The following is an 18,957-nucleotide window of genomic DNA, read 5'->3' on the forward strand; positions in this document are numbered from 1 at the left end:
CAGTTAAGCTGACATTTCTGACAATAATTATTTGGTGTCTGTGTATACATCTTTTTAAGAGCCCACTGCTGGCAAAAGGGCAAATAAGCACAAATATTTTTTACTGCAAGTTATATGCAAAGGAAACATAAGAAATATCATAGGAGCCCACAGCTTCCACTACCAGTATACTGAATACAGCAGTGAAAAAACAGCACCAGTAGAGTTTGCCCTTGTCCTAAGTAAGAAATAATGAAACAGTCTGTGGTCAGCACCACATGCCAAGCCTTTGCAAAATTCTCTTGAAACACCTAAGCTGGCAACTGACACACACAAATATACTTGATATGTTGTATGATAATGGGAGGCTGCAAGGTGATCAAAGACAAATGTGTCTGGGTGCCATAAACATGGGATATCTCCTGCAGCCCTCATTAGAAAACCTGGTACCTGTCAGAACAAATGCAGCTCTGCAGACACATTTGCTGTAGCAATTGCAGGGGACACATGGTGGCCCTGTGCTTGGATCAGAACTGTCAGCTGCCCACTGATTTCCCCACCCTGTTCGCTCACTGCTCTTACCTGGGTTTCTGGCACAATGGGATTGCGGCTGGGAGCGTCACTAAAGAAAGTTGAAAGTGGTGATGAAATGATGACTGGGTCAGGACGGACAAAGCCACTGAGATCACAGCTGGGAATGGAGTTCTCCTCTGTCTTCATCACAAGTGTGTCCATGGCATAGAAGCTGTTCCAGGGCAGCCACACTGTCCTTTCCTGGCTCATGAACGGGGCCCGTTCAAAGTGCAGCGTCAGGGATGCTCCACCATTTGCAACCAAGTCAAACCTAGAAAAGTGTGGCCTTTAGAAGTGGCAAGACTGAGAAATTCCAGTAATCACATTCCTGGCTAATGAGACAGCTACAGAGGCATACCAACAGTGATGGGTATTTGTCTGGTTTTGGCTGGGATAGAGTTAATTTTCTTCCTAGCAGCTGGTGGAGAGCAGAGTTTTGGATTCAGGATATAATGTTGATAACACAGGGGTGCTTTTATTATAGCAGAGCACAGAGTCAGGGCCTTTCTTCCTCCTCACCCCATCCCACCAGGGAGCAGAACGAGAGGCAGGAGGGAACACAGCTGGGAGAGTTGACCCCAACTGAACCGAGGGATATCTCAGATCATACAGTGATATAGTAATATACAGTGATATATAATTGCCATTATATAAACTAGGGGAAAAGCTGCTCAGAACCTGGCTGGGAATTAACTTATCTTTCTGTTATTTTCCTTTTTACCAGAGTTTTTATAATTATTATTCCAGTTATTAAACTGTTTTTATCTCAATCAAAGATTTTTCTTACTCTCACTCTTGCGATTCTCTCTCCCCACCACTGGAGGTGGGGACAGTGAGCAGACCATGATTATGTTTTAAATGCCATGGTTCCAATGATCAGTAATGGGATGTGAACCTCTGGCAACTAAACTGCTGAAAACCAGCCAAGACAAGCAATGATTTGAAGTCACTTGGACAAAGCTCATTTCGATAAAATTATAAATTCTGTATTAAATAATTTAAAAAATACCCAACAAACAAACCACCACATTTATTATTACAAGTCACCTTTATATAGAAACAGCAGAGAAGCCAAGTGCATTCTGAGCAGGACACTGAATTATCCCTTTCCTAAAAGATCCTGTCCCTCAAGCACAGAATGGGACACATGGCAATAAGAGAATAGTAATGAGAAGTGTTCTGCAAGTAAGAATTCCTGTCCCAAAGATAACTGATCTATCATTTTTCAGAGAAATTAGGTGTTTACTTCCAACCCCCTACACAATCACAGCAGTAATGTGGAGCTGCACAGGCATTTCAAACCTGGCTTAAATGAGAAATGCTTCCAGGTTGTTCTGACAATAGAAACAGGTATCAGTTGTTTTATGTAAATGCTGGCAACGGAACAAATTACTCAATGACATCAATAATCTATGCAGATTTAAATATAGTTCAGCTCACCATTTACTGCAATTTAAAACCACTGAAATCAACATTATACTTTTATTATAACAGATTAATATTCTGGAAAGTATGGAACTTAAATACTCCCTATAGATCAGTTGACTCCTATTAATTATATAAATTCCATTGTTTTTATGCAAGATCAAGATAAAATGGCAAATGTTTACAATGCCTGTGTTAGATAAACTGTTTTAGTTACCCCAGCCAGTAAACCAGATAAACCATGACACAATGACTTTTGTTTATCTGAATTTGTGTGCATTTCAAATAAGCTGATACAAGGGGGGAAAAGCACTTTTTTGCACAGCAGGAAATTGTCTAAATATATTCAATTAGAATCTTTTGATTACATTCTACCCTGAAGAAACTCAAAAGAGAGTGTCTCTTCAAAAGCAAAGAGAAACAGAAGGGAAATTTTAACAAAATATACTGTTCTATAATGATGCTTTCTTTTTTTCCTAGAAGTGTTAGCCTGCTCTGTATTTTAAAATAAAGTATTTCTTGCCTCAGCTGGATATTGCTGTAGCCCACAAATGTTTTCATAGATACAGAGCAATTTATTTGAAAGGAGTGTGCCTGCTAACACGTCATTATCAGAAGTCAGCCTGTCCGTATTTACATGCAGTTAGTATTCAAAACGCCGTGTGAAAAATTACTTTTGTGTTTACTTAATAGCTCTTTGCCCTAGGAGGAAGGCAATGTCTGGTGCCACATGGTTCCATTAGATCACACCATCTGTTAATCAGCAGAGACACTGCAGAGCACACAGGGGCTCAGGGGAGCAGGGACACTCACGTGCCATCCTGGCGAGTGATGGTGTAGCCGTACTTTGGATACTTGACAAACGACACGTTGACCCCAACTAGAGGAGTCCCATCTGTAGTCACCACTTGGCCTCTTATGAGAGACACAAGACTGGAAAAGAAAGAGAATTAAAGGTATTGAAGCTAATTACAAAGGGAGGTTATGTCATTTATAAGTGAAGTAGTGGAACACCTGTACCTCATTTACTCTAAATACAGTTTACTCCAAGGGTTTTTAGAATACTGAAGGACGACAATATTGCCCAGCTCCCTCTACACACCTAAATCAAGAAAATGCTTGTTTATGCAGTGAGAAGTGCACACAGAATGGCAATCAGTGCTTTCCTTGTCTAACGAGGCTTTGCAGGGTACAAAGCTCCCTCCCATTCAGCCAGGCCAAAGCTGTGCTCGTGCAGCCACTGAAACTCCAGGACCTCCCTGCAGGGCTCAGTACCACTCCTGTGGGTCCCTGCCACACTTGACAAACATGGAGCAATGCCACATCTCTGTTTTGTATCACCAATTCTTCACATCAAGGTTCAAATTCCCTCATCTCAGGGAATGACTGATACCTGTACACTGCATTCCAGCCTGGTTTGGAACCCTTGCTTGCCCTTTGCCAAAAGGAGGATTTGGTTTAAAGTCCAGCTTCACACACAGGCAAGACAAAGCATTTCTTTGGCCAGCAGGACAAGCAGCTTTGTTTAACCTAAGGGAGATGAAGATGAGCTATTCCTCTAAGAGGCACAGTCAGATTTTTCTCTATGGCAAGTGCTCTGCTGCTGCTAAGTGCACAGCAGGCACAAAGTGCTGCTGCTCCCAGCTGGAGAGGAGTTCCCAGCCCCTGGCTCCTTTCCCTTCCACCTTCCCTGAGCCCTGAGAGAAGCAGACTGGGGAGGGAGAAGCTGTTTGGTAAAAGGGCAATGGAAAAGGAAAAGCTCTTTGTAGATGGCTTCCATTGCTACACTGGAAATGTGAAAACTGGAGAAGGTGAAAACAGGGAGAGTGAACTCCTCTTAACCCACAATCTCAGGGATTGTAAAATTGCACTTTGCTGTAGTCACAGGTGAAAAGATTTATATATTCACCAGTCTGTGCCTCCAGCATGAGCCCCCAGCTCTGCTCTGCTGACAGAAGGGGGATGAGGAGCCCTTCCAGCAGGACTGGGGCTGCTCCCAGAGCTCAGCAGGCTCCAGGCACAGAACCCTGAGCCAGGCATGTCTGAGCTGGACTGGGGGACTAACCTGGGCTGAGCTTGCCTGGACACTGACAATGGGCCCCTGGCACAGGACAGCTCCTTGCATCAGTCACACCAGGGATGGTTTGCAGCTCTTTTCTGCCCACTCTCAGATGTGCAGGGGCTGGGAGGTACATTTCTAACTGTATTATATTGGCTATTGAACAGCTATTTCTTCATATTGTTATTCCAAACAGGTGCAATATTTTCTTCAGTATTACATAAAAAACATCTAATTAATAAACACGAGCCATTTCTGTTACTTTTCCTTTAGGACTTTCAAGTGCTTCTTGACCTGTCAGGTCCATTTTTAATTTGCTAAATCAACATTTTGTAACAGAATATGGAATTTAATAGAAATTGAAACCTGTTGAGAAAAATTTGCTTGGGAACACATTGGACCAAGATAATTGTCTTGGCATTATTCATTTTGCTTGAATTATTTTATGTGACAAACACACAGAAATAGTTGCAGGAAAAAAGTCACTCAAGCTTCTCTAGGGAAACTGTGCAGAAAGTAGATTTAGAAAGAAATTGTCAGATGGCAGAAGAAAACTAATAACGCCCATGACTTAATTTTTTCTACCTTCAATTTTAATATTTTAGGAAATAATTTGAATAAAATATTTTGGTCAATAATATTCCTTTTTTTTTCTAAAATTTTAAATAAGGAAGACAATAGATATTAGAATAAGCTAAAATGTAGCTAAAATATGGATTTATAAGAAGCAATGTTTTGACTAATAGTCACACATACAATCACCTTTCTTTGGTAATTTTCTAAAAGTGTAACAGAAAAACTGAACTGATACAGGAATTATATATATTTTTTTATACCAAGGAATTTAAATGTGTAAAAACACATAGCTTTTTTTTCCCCCTGGAAACATCATTTAATCTTGTTTCTGCACAGAAAAAAAGTCATTGAGATGTACCTATTTTAGCAATCAATACATTTTGTTATTTATTCCTTTATAGTAGGAAATAACTTTTTTTTTTTCTTAAACTAAAACTGGAAAAAAAACCCCAAACCATTATTTTGTCCCACTTTTTCATGTCTTTCAATGGAATGACAGACTGAGCTCAGCAAACAGCTTACAAACACAGGAGCTACTTTTTGAGACAATGGCAGCTTCAGTATACGAAAAAGTTGGGAGTTCAACTTTGTGGCACTTTTAAATGACAAACCCATCAGTTCTAAAACTTACAACTTGACACTATACATTAGATTTTCCTAAAATTGGTACCAAAAATAGCAGTTGAGCCATAGAATTATCAGAAGTACCTTCAGAACTTAGAGGTGAAGGCCAATTTTAACATCATTAATAGGTCATTTGCAAAGATGTGTTAAAATCTGCAGTGTAGCTCAGATGAATAAAACAGAACTAAGAGTCCTACAATGAGGAACATTAAAAAAAACCCCAAAACTAAAGTTTCCAATGAGTTCTTTTTTTTAAAGAAGCCTCAGGATTGAACTGCTCAGCTCCTGTTCAGTTTAGAGCACCAATTCATAGAATCATAGAATGGGTTTGAGGGGACTTTAAAGATCATTTTGTTCCAACCTCCTGCCATGGCCAGGGTCATTTCCCAATAGACCAGGCTGCTCCAATCCCTGTCCAACCTGGCCTTAAACACTTCAAGGATTAAAAAAGGTGTAAGAAGAACAATTTCTTTTCTATTCTTTTTAACAACTCCGTGTGTGTATGCATGGAGTATTTTATAGAATAGCATAAAATCTATATTGCATAGAGTAGGATCCATATTCCATCAGGATCCCAGGGGTTTCCTGATGGAATATGGAAAGGATTGTGCACAGCATAGGGGTGAGTACAATGGGGACCTGCCTGGTGTATCCAGAAACATTATGATCCTCTCTTCACAGACAAATATTTAGGGACATGCTCTACATCACCCACTAAGCCTGTAATGGGATTCTGACTGAGAAAACTTCCTGTAATGAAGTGCAGTCCTTTGGGTGTTATCTCAAATGAAGCTCTTTCTTCAGTTTTAACTTTGGTGATATGAACATAAATAATAAACTCATCAATTTCTTAGCATCTTTCCATGGAGACCTATTTATATAATATTGATAAATACCAATCTTCTTGTAAGCATACAATGGCATCAAATATTAATTAATGATGTGCTGGCTTTTAGATTCATTGCAAATATATAATTAATAGTCTTAGAAAACATGCATAGAAAAAGAAAAAAAACAAGAAGAAAAAGTAAACGCAGTCAGGTGGATCAATGCTACAAGTAAAATGGTTTTATATAAAGAATAAATAATAAAACTCCATAAATCAATGGATTTTTAAAATTATTTGAAATGTTATTCCATTATTGAAATTTGTGCTAATGGCACTATATTAAAAATGAACTGGAAACTAGTTAGTGTTTTCCCTTTCTCTAGACTGCAGTCTTCATAAAATATAAACCTCAGAAGCTGCTACTCAGTGGAAGAAACCTTCTTCTGGGCATTGCCAGACTGTTGAAATGCTAATAAAACTCTGTTATAAAATAGAGGCCACATCATAAACTGCACCAGCGTGGCCTCAGTGTGATCAATGCCTGAGATGAAGCACGTGCAAGCAGCAGCTCCTGTTAAACCACACACAGAATCACTGGCACAAATTTTCCCATGCAATGCACAGATCTGGTGTGTCTTAGGTTGGAAATGGGGGTGTGTATTCTATTCCCATCTGTGAGAGCTGAGGCAGTTCTCTGCTGTTCATTGGGCAGCTTCCTTTATCTCTCCCACAGCCAATCCTCCCTCCAGGAGATCTCTTCTGTTAATGGGCCATTAATTATTAATTATCTTCTGTTCATGGCCACTGAGTGTCCCTGCAGGGCTGATCCAATTCCATCATCCCATGGGGAGATGCTGCGCCCAGGGCAGGAGCCAAGCATTGCTACCTGGATCCAATCTGAGCTTTGGGACACCCCAGCAGCCTTTGCCCCAGTGCATTGCCAGAGGAGCAGCTTCTGCTACCCTGCATTGCCAGAGGGAGCCCAGGCCCATCTCCAGCAGCCCTGGAGCTGCAGAGGAAAACTCCCCCCTTGTGCAGGATCCCTGCTGCAGCAGAGCCACAGCTGGCACTGCAGGAGGGCTGAGCCCCCATGGGATGGGGCTGTGCCATCCCCTGACACACAGGGGGTGAGCTCCTATTCTGACTTTCTGACTCTGTGGCTTTTTTTGTTGTTTGTACTATTATATTTGTATTTTTAGTTTTCCTACGAAAGAGCTATTATTCCTGCTCCCATATCTTTGCCTGAGAGCCTTTTAATTTCAGAATTATAACAATTCAGAGGCAGGGGGGTTACATTTTCCATTTCAGGGGAGGCTCCTGCCTTCCTTAGCAGATACCTGTCCTTTCAAACCAAGACAGGTGTCACACTGCCAGCTGCTCCCTGCAGTTGAAGGGGATTTCTCACCTGCTGTTGAAGGGGTTCTCCCCAGGGATGATGTGGGTGCTGTCCTTCCCCACGAGCAGCTTGATGCGGTCGTAGAAGGAGCGGACGGCGGGCACGGCGCCGTGGCTCTGCTGGATGATGTCCAGCGGGTCCCGCGAGCCCCGGCACAGCAGGCTGTTCTGGCAGGTGGCCTGCAGGCAGCAGTCAGGGTCCAGGCAGTCCACCAGGCCATCTGAAAGGTAACAGGCACCACTGAGATCCAGCACGGAGCTGTGGAGCAGTAACACCCATGGAAAGCTTAAGGCACTGGGAAAAATGGTTGAAGTTCACTGTTCATAGCATCCCCATGCCCCAAACCTGGTAATTCAGCCAGCAGTGCCCTGAGGATGAGGCTTTGGAGCACACTCCTTCAAAACCACTACAATTAATGTAAACCAGGGTTAGATGAGGATAAATCTCAATAAATCTGTCAAGGGCTGAAATTAGGCAAAAGGAAGTGGAAACAATAAAGGATTTCTGTTTTAAGTTATATGCTTGTTTGGTCGTTTTGTTGTTTGTTTTTTTTGTCTTGAGAATTATGATTGATTTTGATTTGATTTTATTTGTTCTATTTGAGGAATCGAGAGGAGATGGAGATGACAAAGCCATCATTACCTAAGTAAAACACAAATTACACTGCAGCCATTTTGGCAGTTCCCAGGGAAGGGCTGCTGGAACTCCCACCTCCCATGGGTATCTGGCTCACAACTTGTGTGCATGCCTGGACAAGGAAGATCAGTCACAAAATTGGTGGGTTCAGTTCATCATTTACAGATTAGGTTATCTATCATGAATTTTTTTAAGATGCATTTTTAAGAAAAAAGAGAATTTTAACACCAGAAATTAAAAGGGAATCAAGGGAGAGATCAATCTGTATACTTAGATAAATAACAATTTTAGCACATACAGTAACAATTCTATCATCATCTCTTCATTTGGTATCATTATTTAACTGAAATATGTTCTCTCAATGGAGCTCTACTATGATTTAGAAATTATTAACCATTTGCTTTGCAATATTATCATCTCTAACAATTTACAAACATTTGTTCATCTACTCTGGCAAGAATCAGGAGTTCAATCTGCAATCTACTTATGTCTGTAAAACTTCTCAAGGTGTATCAATCTGATTTTTGAATGCAAATATGGCCTGGACATGCATTCAAAATCATACACAAGAGAGAGCATTCCAGTATGGAAGCAGACAAAAGTACCTTAGGGTAAGATCATGACTCGTGCATTTTCAGGATTTTCAAGTGCACAACAGACCAGCACAGTGATAACTGGAAAAACAACAACCTAAAGGAAAAAACCAATCTAAAATGACAAAAAACTTTCTTATTTTATAATTAGCCTTTATTTCCAACCCATTTTGTGTGCCTGAAATGACGGTGCCTGACCTGATTTAAAAACAAAATTGCCAAGTTATGCTGACAATGTTTCACTCAGGCCTCTAAGGAGATTTAAGTCAGACAAACTACCTTGTTGTGAGAGCTATACGTTGCTTTAAGGTCACTCGCCTATTCACATTAAGAGCTCCATTCATCTTAAAATTCTCTCCTACAAGGCTGCAGGATCCTTCTGTTTTGCTACATCTAATTTCCTCCCCACTTTATATAATCATTCTGAGGACATCATTAGCTTCAGGGTATAACTCAAGGCAGTTTTCCTACTAAGCTCTGAGAATTCCTCAGCTTCTCCCTCATTCTGTGAGACCTCTCCAACTCTGAACTGAACCTTGCCCTCTGTTTAGCCCACCCAGTTCTCAGATGACCACCAGGCAAGGAAACCCTACCAACACACTAGAAATAACAGAGGCAAACCAAGGATATAAATTCCTCCCTCTGACAAATTCACATTTACCTATTCGAGCTGCATCATATTTTGGCATAGGTGTTATTAGAGGTGAGCAGAAGTTCTGCCTGTAATGACCTCATCATGCAGCTGATTATGGGATGCTGCAGCCAAACACTTGTGATGACACCCTGAACTTGGAATGGGCATATCAATCCCTCAGGCTCCTGTCAGTCATGTGAATCACATCTTTATGCTCACGAGCCCCCTTGGATATTGTCTGACATTGCAATCTTCAGTAAATTACCCTGCCACTGCCAATCTCACTGTTATCTCACAAACAATCAAGCAGGCAATCAAACTGCTCTGAATTGCCAGTTCAGGACCTGGGATGCTGCAAACATCTCCATTCAACAGCAGGGAAAAACCTGCCTGTGATTCCTTCCATGTAAGAAGCTTTTGCTGCAGTTCTATGAAGTTAGACTCAGATGCATCTTAAAACAATATTTAAAAAAGACAGGCATAGAGCATAACACAATTTATTTTTTCTAACTTTATTACTTATATGGCTCTATTCCCCTGTAGTAATTTATCCTCAGATGGCAAGCTTCAGGATTTAGGATATTTTCACCTCATGTGAACTAGCTGATCCAGTTTGTTGCAACAACAGCAGCAAACTCTGGGTCTGTTCAGCACACACAGCCAGGCCCTGGGCACTGCTGCTCAGTATCAAAGGCTTACACATCCCTGTGCTGCTCACATCCACAGCTGCTGCCCTTATTGACTTTGCTGCTCTGAAACATCTGCCTCCGTGCATGAAAGAGTAGTGGTCACTGTCAGAATATATCTGCTTTTAGCCCATGTTTGCCTAATTTGCTATCTGGACTACTATTATCACAGAACGGCTGAGATTGGCAAGGACCTTTGGAGGTGAGGTCAATTGCTCAAGCAAGGCTACCAGATGCTGGTTGCCAAGGTTGCCCACACAGCTTTTGAAATGTCTTCAAGGATGGAAACTCCACAGCCTCACTGCTCCAGTGCTCAGTCACTGGACAAAGGAGTGACACAAGTGACATTTGTGCCTGGGGTTGCTCCTCCTCAGGTGCAGGACCTTGCACTTCATGAGGTTTCTCTCAGCCCATTTCCCCATCCATACTGTACTGTTATATATGAAGTAAATTGTTACAGAATCATTTATTTGCATTAGACTCAGCTGATTAAAACCAGAGCTAGAAAAAAAAGTACCTTCTGTAAAAGAAAATTCTGCTATTAACATAAATTTTAATTAGAATTCAGTACTGTGGGTTTTAATGTATATTTCAGAGCTTGTCATCCTCCAAATTTCCTCAGGTATGCTGAATTATTTATCTGGTTAATTCAATGACAAACCCTCACCACTTGCCTCACCAAAATATTGCTGCTTTTCATGGTACACACAGCTGAGTTTCAAATGGGCAGTGACCTCTCTGATACTCTGCATGCTTAAGGGGGGAGACTGGACAGGGAGCTGAGATGGTGCTGAACCTCCTCCAACAATCTGAGACCAACACAAGTCCTGACTTGGTCTTAACTGAGATGATAGAAATAGGAAATTTTGATCTGATTCAAACTGGCAGCACAGGATTAGCTCTCCATTGCTGTTCGTGGTTTTTCTGAATTCCCAAATCTTTTCAGAAATGAAGCAAGTGACATGGTATCCCTCTGAAGAGTTCACTTGGCTAGTGGATCCACACATTTCTCAACTTACTGTGAACTGTTCTACAAGCTTTTTGGCAGAATTCACTACACAGCACAGAGAAAACTTCAAAGAAATACTTGAAAGTAGATTAACCTACTGATGCATGTCATATTTATGACTGCCTTATTATTGTGTTGCTCTTGACCACCATCAGAAGGACTAAAAAAGCTCTCAGGAGGAACAGTGATATATTTTACCACATTACTGTTCTAATGTGTTTAGAACCTCTCAGCACCAGTGTTCCAGCATCACTGAATATATTTCTCACCATGTCCAGGTTACTGGATTGCAGAATTAGAAAGGTGCTACCTATTTCTGCAGAAAGCTGATGCTTGAGCTATTGGGGTTTTTAAATCCCAGTGAGTAAATTATCTACAGTTTCCACACTTCTTCCAATACCTGCAGGTTGTGCTTTGGGTTCAATTCACAATGCACATCAGAATGAGTGAACTTTGACCTGACATCCAACTTGCTCAGCCAATGCTTTCTGTCCCCAGCCAGGGACAGTTCTGCTTCCAACCCAAAACTCCTGAGCCCACGCTCAGCAGAGGGCATCCTTACACTTCACTAGCTGCAGGAGCTGGGGACTTGCAGAGCCTAATTCCTGGAATTTTTTCTTTTTCCCATAAACATTTCAGACTGATGATTAAAATGGAGGTGGGGAGGGGGGGAACAGCAGCTACTATAAACCCTGAGGGCAAAAGGGTCTTTGATCACTCTAAGGGCAAATTAGTTAATTTATCATGAACCGATTTTAATTATGTGCAGTATTAATATACCCAAGGTGAAAGAATTAGAGATGCTCTATCAGATTATCAAAAGAGTAGGCCTTCTCTGCCAACACAGAAATATATTAATTGAGCTCTAAAACTGCATGCAAAACTGCTTCCACAGGCAGGCTATGCCACAGCCCAGTATATCTTATTACCAGGAAGTTTATCTAATATTTAACCCAATTTTTCACACTTTTGTAGCTTGATCTAATTACTGTTATCTATATTGGCATGTATCATTCAAAATAATTCCTCAGAAGTTCCTGGTGCTCACAAGAAAGGGAATGCTTCTATTTCTGCTTCAGCCCTGTAAAGATGGTCCCTGTAACCCATCAGGACATTCATTACAACACTGGCTTTTGTATCTAACTGTGAGCACAACAGAGTATTTTTGTAACCCAAACTGCCTTTCAGGACAAGCTGGATTGTAGATCCCCAATTGTGGTAAAGTAGAATGAACCTGGAGATTGGTTGTGCCTTTGAATACCTAAAAATTTTCCCAATGAGGTTTTAAAGTACCCTGGAGGATGAGAGTGGGGAAGCACCCACCCCATTTCCCTGGCCCACTCAGGATCCCTGTGCTGCTGGAGCTCTGGCAGGAAGGAAAAGCAGCTGCAGGAACCCACTGCAGGGGTAGCTCCAGCCTGGGGGTCCCTCAGAACCTCTGGATAATTGATGCCCTAAGCCCAAACCACTCCTTGATCAGAGCCAGGCTGACCCAAAGGGCTGCACTGAAAAACAATGAACCTTGAAAAACAGTGTTTGCCCAGCTCCAGTGTACATGGACACCCACAGGGGTGCTGGTGCCTTTTCAAACCATGGAATTTGCAGGCTCTGAGCTCCTTGCTTTCCCTTCTCCCCAGCTGTGAGAGTGAGGTATTGCAGACCACATCCCAAGGGGGACTGGGATAAGCTGGCTAATGTGTGTGAAGGTGATCAGAGGCTGACATGGAGCTGTAACACAATCACATACAAGCACACTCGTTAGCTCTTGTCAAAATTTGAGTGCCTACTTTTGATACAGATTTTATACCTGAGCCTACGTGACTCACTCTGGCCCCCATCCACTACAGATTTCAGCTCCTGATTGCATTTAATGTTCCACAACTGACTATTGTACAGGCTCTGGGAAAGTATTTTCTGTGCCAAGAGTATTCTGGGTATTTATATTGAGAACTTCATAAAATCTTTTGTCTGTGCTGAATTAGAGACCCCTGCTGAGGCAATGCTTGTTGAGGCAAGCTAAATTACATGATTTGCTTTTGTGCTGTGAAATACTTGTATTATCTTAAATGTCACGAGCCTGATGCAGTATCAAGTCACAGGATTTGTAATTTTCTAAAAGCAATTTTTTTCTAAATGTTTATTGCAGGAAGACACTTCTCTTTTCTTTCTATTTTCCTTCTGTCTAATTTCAGAGATGAGTTTTCTAAGACAACTCAAATAAACAGCCTTTCAATCAGTCAAGTGCACTGTCCTGACAGTGAACTTCACTAGAAAGGCATTTTTCTTGTGAATTGAAGAGATTTCATACTGGAGCAGCTAGTTAGCTTTCTCTAATTCATTATCCTTAATGTATTGTGCCAAACAGAATTACCACCAACTGTACTTCCTGGTGGGGTTAAAGATATAGAGTAACAAATTGAAGGGCAAAATTTACCTTCTGAGAGATGCACATCTCTCTTTGGAAAGCCAAGCGGAAAAAAAATTAAAATGTATTTTAAAAAGAATGTGCCACTTTGCATAACAAATAAGAAATTCCTCATTTCTGTTTGGCTTAATATTCTATACTGCTAGGGGTTGCTTCCTTTCTTTCTCCTACCAATTTTAGTCCAGATAATTACATTGTGAGGAGAAATGTGATCTGGGAAGTGATAGAAGCAGTGATTGCTTTTAAGCTTTTTTTAAAATTTATTTCTTTTTAACCTGCCTGCACCTGCCCTCTCCATCCTGATCAAATATGAAACAAATTTAGCAAAACTTAGCTTATTTCCTGTTTTTCTTTCTCTGAGACTACATATTTTAACTCTCTTGCCAATAAAAACTACAAAAATGAGTAAATTTGAACAGCTGCAAAAGGTGGGAGAAGAGAGAAAGAAGAAGAGAAAAGCCTAAAAGGAGCGGCCCCAGTGGGCAATATGGGCTCGTGCCAAGGCCGCCTCTGAAGAGGACAGGACTCTTAAATCTCTCTCCCAAAATATCCCAAGACACTCAGGACAAAGATTCCTAAATGTGATGGAAATCAACCGCATCCAACATTTAGTGAAACTATAATTTAGGAAAGACATCTGAGTTTTGCTGTGTATCCCATTGTCTCATGCAGCTGGAAGTGCTGCAAAGTCTAAGGTGAAATTTAGTTAAACTGAAGTAATTTATGGAGACTAAAAACATTTTTCTATTTAGGATCAAGCAAATTATTATAAAATAGTCATTGCAAAATGATGGGTATAAACAGCCACAGCAGCGATTTCCTTGTGCAATATGCCAAAAGAAATAGGAATGTAAAAAGTAGCATATCTTCTCCCATTCCTCAAAATACCATCAGTAATGCCTTAATTTCCTAAAATAAAGCCATGGTGAATTAAATAGGTTATATGTGTCTATTAGGGGGATTATATATTGTAATCACAATTACAGGTCTTAAAATAAAGCTATTTCTAATCCCTCCAAAAGATGCTTAATAATGATTAGATTACTGAGGGACTGATTAAAGGAAGATATTAGCTTTAGAAGCAGCCACAGTGAGCAAATTATGTAATCCAAACATGGTTTGGAAAACAGAAGCACTTTGCAGTTTAGAGAGATGTTAAAAGTGAGTCCATGCCAGAATGCCCTTACTTTTCAGTTAGGCTTTGTCCTTACAGAGAAATTAAAAAAAAAAAACCAACAAAAAAAACCCCCAAACCAAACAAACCGAACCAAAAAAAACCCCAGCAAAAAAACTCCAAAAAGATAAATAAAAGACTTTTAAGGTTTTTTTTTTTTTCTGCAAAGTAGCCTGTGCACCATAATAACGCTGAACATGTTCATTATCAATCACAGAACCACAGGCTGGCTTGGGTTGGAAGGGACCTTAAAGCTGATCCAGCGCCAGCCCTGCCATGGGCAGGGACACCTTCCACTGTCCCAGGCTGCTCCAAGCCCCTCCAAACTGGCCTTGGGCACTGCCAGACCTAGCTAAGCCCATTCCTTGATTTGCTATGTGATGGTGAGGGCAAAAGCAGGTGAATTTCCCAGTGTTACCTCAGATCATTCACCCTGCACAGCCCTAAGAGGAGACAGCAGCTTTGGAGACTCTCTCCTCTCACTGCTCTGGAATCACATTTTATTCATGCCAGTAATCCACACTGACATCTCATTTAAAATGAAGATTTGTAAGTCTAAAAGAGAGGGGGACTCATCTGCCTCTTCTAGGAATAAACCAAGGAAAGGACATTAATCTAAAATGGAAAGAAAATATTAAGTATAATCTTTCATTTTTCTCTTTTTGAACCATGGTATGGAGTTTGCATTGTGGCAGATAATAAAACAAAGCAGGACAAATGGGAAACCCTCTGGAGTCAGTGGCAATGCTCTCCCTGACATCTATAAAATGAAGACTTGGCCCAAGGCATTTGAATCTGATTGTGAGATACAATTGCAATAAGAATGGCTGAACAGGGAAAAAGCTCCAAGATATGTTAAATCTGCTGCCACAGAAGATAGGAAATGATAGTTCCCTTTCAGTGACATGCTGAAGGAATTGTATTTTAACAATATGCAGAGATGGACAGAAAGGAAGGAGGCTCAACTGTCCAGAAAAGACCTCATTTAGGAAAAAGGAAAAAAAAAAGTATTTTTAGCTACCCTACTGCCTTCCAAAAGAACAGCTTGTGTGTTCTGTACTAGCCCAGAACTACTTGCTTATGTTAACAGAGCAATGTTGGTAATGGAGCAGCAAATGAGTTCAACACTTTGCTGCAAATAAACTCAGCTGAGTTTCAAATGAAAAGAGTGACTGGGAGAAGAGGCAATTTCTTTAACTTCCAATAAACTTGCATTTTATGTGAAACTTGGCATTCTGGTAACTAACTGGATCCTTACTATTGATTCCCATAGTACACTTTTCAGCTTTGTCTAATGACAAAACTTAATTTTATCTGTTCCTTTATACAGACAGTCACAATTACATAAAGGTGCAGTTTGAAGCACAGAACACACACAGCCCTTCCAGCCTCTCCATTCCTGCAAACTCCCCTCTGAACACAGCTCAGAGCACAGACTCATGGCCAGGTGTGCAGAACCAAACATGTACAGAGCAGAGCATCTCAGGCAAAGGCAGGGCTGCATTCTGAGATATTAATCATGAAGGGATTAATCATTATATTTGTCTTTGAGTTTTGTTGTAGTTCTTGTGAATTTGACAAACTGGTGGTCAGGAAAACGCCTCTGTGCTAACAGCTTAGATGGGACAGAACCCCAGGACATCTCAGAGGAATCTGAACCCCAAAATATGAGGGAGCAAACTGCAGCAGCACAAACCACCAAGGCATGGGAGAGACTGAGAGCACTGCAGTGGCATAGCCTGAGGGGAGCTGTGTGCAGGAAACACAGCAGAGCTCAAAGTGCCTCTGTTTTTTTAGGAAAGCCTGGAAAGCTTGAGGAGAAACAGCAGCTTAACAGGTGTTGAGCTCCCTTATACAAACATTCTATGGGAATTAATAAGGATGAGACTATAAGAGCAGGAATGATCATTGAATTAAATTGCTGAGACTAATTTTCACCGTAAACCCCATGTGAAAACATGGGGGTCAAAGGGACTTCTCAGGTTGTCTGGATCTTGGATCAAGCTTAAATTTTCAAACTATTTACATTCACAAGAACCAGTGACCAGTAACCTCTCTAGTCTCTGGAAAAAAATTACTTAAAATGCAAACACTGAGAACATCTGGAGAATTCTCCCCTAAGCCTTTCCAGCCTTCAGCTAAACCAACTAATTTTCTTTCAGGTGCTTTACTATGGTAAACCGAAATCCATGCAACTCACATGATAATGGAATATACAATTCTGCATTAATTATTAATTCATAATATTATGTATCTGTTGTATGGCAATTCTGCCTGTATTCTTTGCTTATGATGAGCTCCTGTTTACCCTCCTTGAATAAGTTTTACAATTCTACAGTTTTTCATCAGGATGAGCAGCAGAATAGTGTCACTGGTCATTTTTTCCCCTGCTTGCCTGTCTGTTTTACAAGTGCAAAATAATGTCCTGGATAAATAAATAAACCTCTTATTCCATTTTTTCTAATAACATTTCCAACCTTTTTCCTTTCTTTGAGGAAATTCTAATAATACATCTGTTTTCAAATTTCCCTTTATAATCTTCAAAGCATGTAAAAACTGCAAACCTAAGCATTTCACCTTTTAGTTTCTTACACTGAATATTAACACAAGTTTAGTGGGCTTTGTTATATACTTAAAAGCCAATTAATGTACTCTGGCAGCTAGATTCTGCTTTCCATAATTCAGTAACAGCTATAAAGCAAGTTCTAGTTCTCTGAAACTGAAATAGCTTTTGAACTTCTAAAATACTTTTGTAAGCACTGAGCATGTGAAACCAAGGAACTAACAGAGGATTTACAAATTAAAACAAGTTGATGATATTCAGCTGTGGTTAATATCATGTAATCAAAACCAAATACACCTGTTCCTCAGTTTGGGACTTACTTAAATTAAAGCACTCAGCCTAATGACAATTTTACCCTTGATACAGCCCAATGTTGCTTTGCAGTTTTAGGAAATACATTTATAAAATATTTATTAATCAGCAAACAGCGGATGTTTTCTTTAGATTAATTATTGGCCAAAGGAAAGGGAAGGAGTCTCAAGGAAAAAAAGCTATGTCTGATGCTTGGTTTATAGCAGACAGCAGAAGCATATGAAAAAGAATCTATGTGACTTTCTAAAGACATTACATTGAAAGTTAATAAGAAAGTTCCTGTAAATGAAGCAGCAAATTAACCAATCTTGTTGAGAAATCACAACATCTCAAAACTGCTTTCAGGCCACCATGGAAGGCTCAACAAAACCCAAAAAACATCTTTGAAGGGAAACACAGGACAAAGCCTATATTTAATAGTGATATGCCTGACACAGGGCACGGAGAGCAGAGCAGGGATGTCAGCCCTACACGCCCATTGAGCAAACCTCACCCTGCCCTGCAGAGCCTGGCACGAGGGACACCAAGGGACAGCCGGGCACGGGGACTGTGCACTGTGACACCAAGGGACAGCCTGGCAGGGCTGTGGGACACCAAGGGACAGCCTGGCACGGGGACTGTGCACTGTGACACCAAGGGACAGCCTGGCACGGGGACTGTGCACTGTGACACCAAGGGACAGCCTGGCATGGGGACTGTGCAGTGTGACACCAAGGGACAGCCTGGCAGGGCTGTGGGACACCAAGGGACAGCCGGGCACGGGGACTGTGCACTGTGACACCAAGGGACAGCCTGGCAGGGCTGTGGGACACCAAGGGACAGCCTGACACAGGGACTGTGCACTGTGACACCAAGGGGCAGCCTGGCAGGGCCGTGCACAGCAAGCAGGGGACAAGGCCAGCACGGTGGCTCTGTGGCTGCTCCGAGGGGCACAGGGCGCTCCGTGCCGGTGCCTCAGCAGCAGCAGCTCCGCTCGGGCCGTGCTCCCAGCCGGGCTGGGCTGGCCCCGAGCCGGGCTCCGAGCGGGTCCCGCACGGCCACAGCTCCTGTCCTTTGCTGGAGAGCAATGCGACACCTGCCAGCAGCGCGGGACACGGCAGGACAGGCAGGACAGGCAGGACAGTGCCTCCCGAGGCGCTCTGCCCGCCGGCACTGAGGGCGGCCCCGCTCACCTCCCTCGTTGTCCTTGCTGTCGGCGCAGGCGGTTTCCATGGCCACGCTGCAGCCCGGGCCCCTCCAGCCGCTCTGGCAGACGCACTGCCAGCTGTTCTGGCCCAGCGTGCACCTCCCGTTGCCATTGCACAGGTCCGGACAGCCATCTGCGAGGACAAACGGACAAGGTGAGCCCCGGGCACCCCCACCCCGCTGCGCTCAGGCCGTGCTACTGTGCAGACAAAAAGGCTCGGTCCTGCCACCGGCGGGAACGCTCGGTGAAGGAAGGGGACACCCTGCAGAAATGGGGAT

At 42.0% G+C, this 18,957-nt stretch overlaps 1 protein-coding gene across 4 annotated transcripts in view; it reads right to left on the reverse strand.

Moving 5' to 3' along the window:
- Positions 1-18,957, reverse strand: part of TENM2 (teneurin transmembrane protein 2) — a 737,821-nt gene that overhangs the window by 36,579 nt on the left and 682,285 nt on the right. For all 4 annotated transcript variants that reach the window (XM_036391814.2, XM_036391811.2, XM_036391822.2 and 1 more), the window contains 4 exons: positions 18,666-18,812; positions 7,471-7,681; positions 2,791-2,910; positions 562-823 (listed from right to left, as the gene is read on the reverse strand). In XM_036391814.2, coding sequence (XP_036247707.1) covers positions 562-823; positions 2,791-2,910; positions 7,471-7,681; positions 18,666-18,812 — 740 coding nt within the window. The remainder of the gene's footprint in view (positions 1-561; positions 824-2,790; positions 2,911-7,470; positions 7,682-18,665; positions 18,813-18,957) is intronic.

The sequence above is a fragment of the Molothrus ater genome, chromosome 15, assembly GCF_012460135.2.
Source record: "Molothrus ater isolate BHLD 08-10-18 breed brown headed cowbird chromosome 15, BPBGC_Mater_1.1, whole genome shotgun sequence".
NCBI classification, from domain to species: domain Eukaryota; kingdom Metazoa; phylum Chordata; class Aves; order Passeriformes; family Icteridae; genus Molothrus; species Molothrus ater.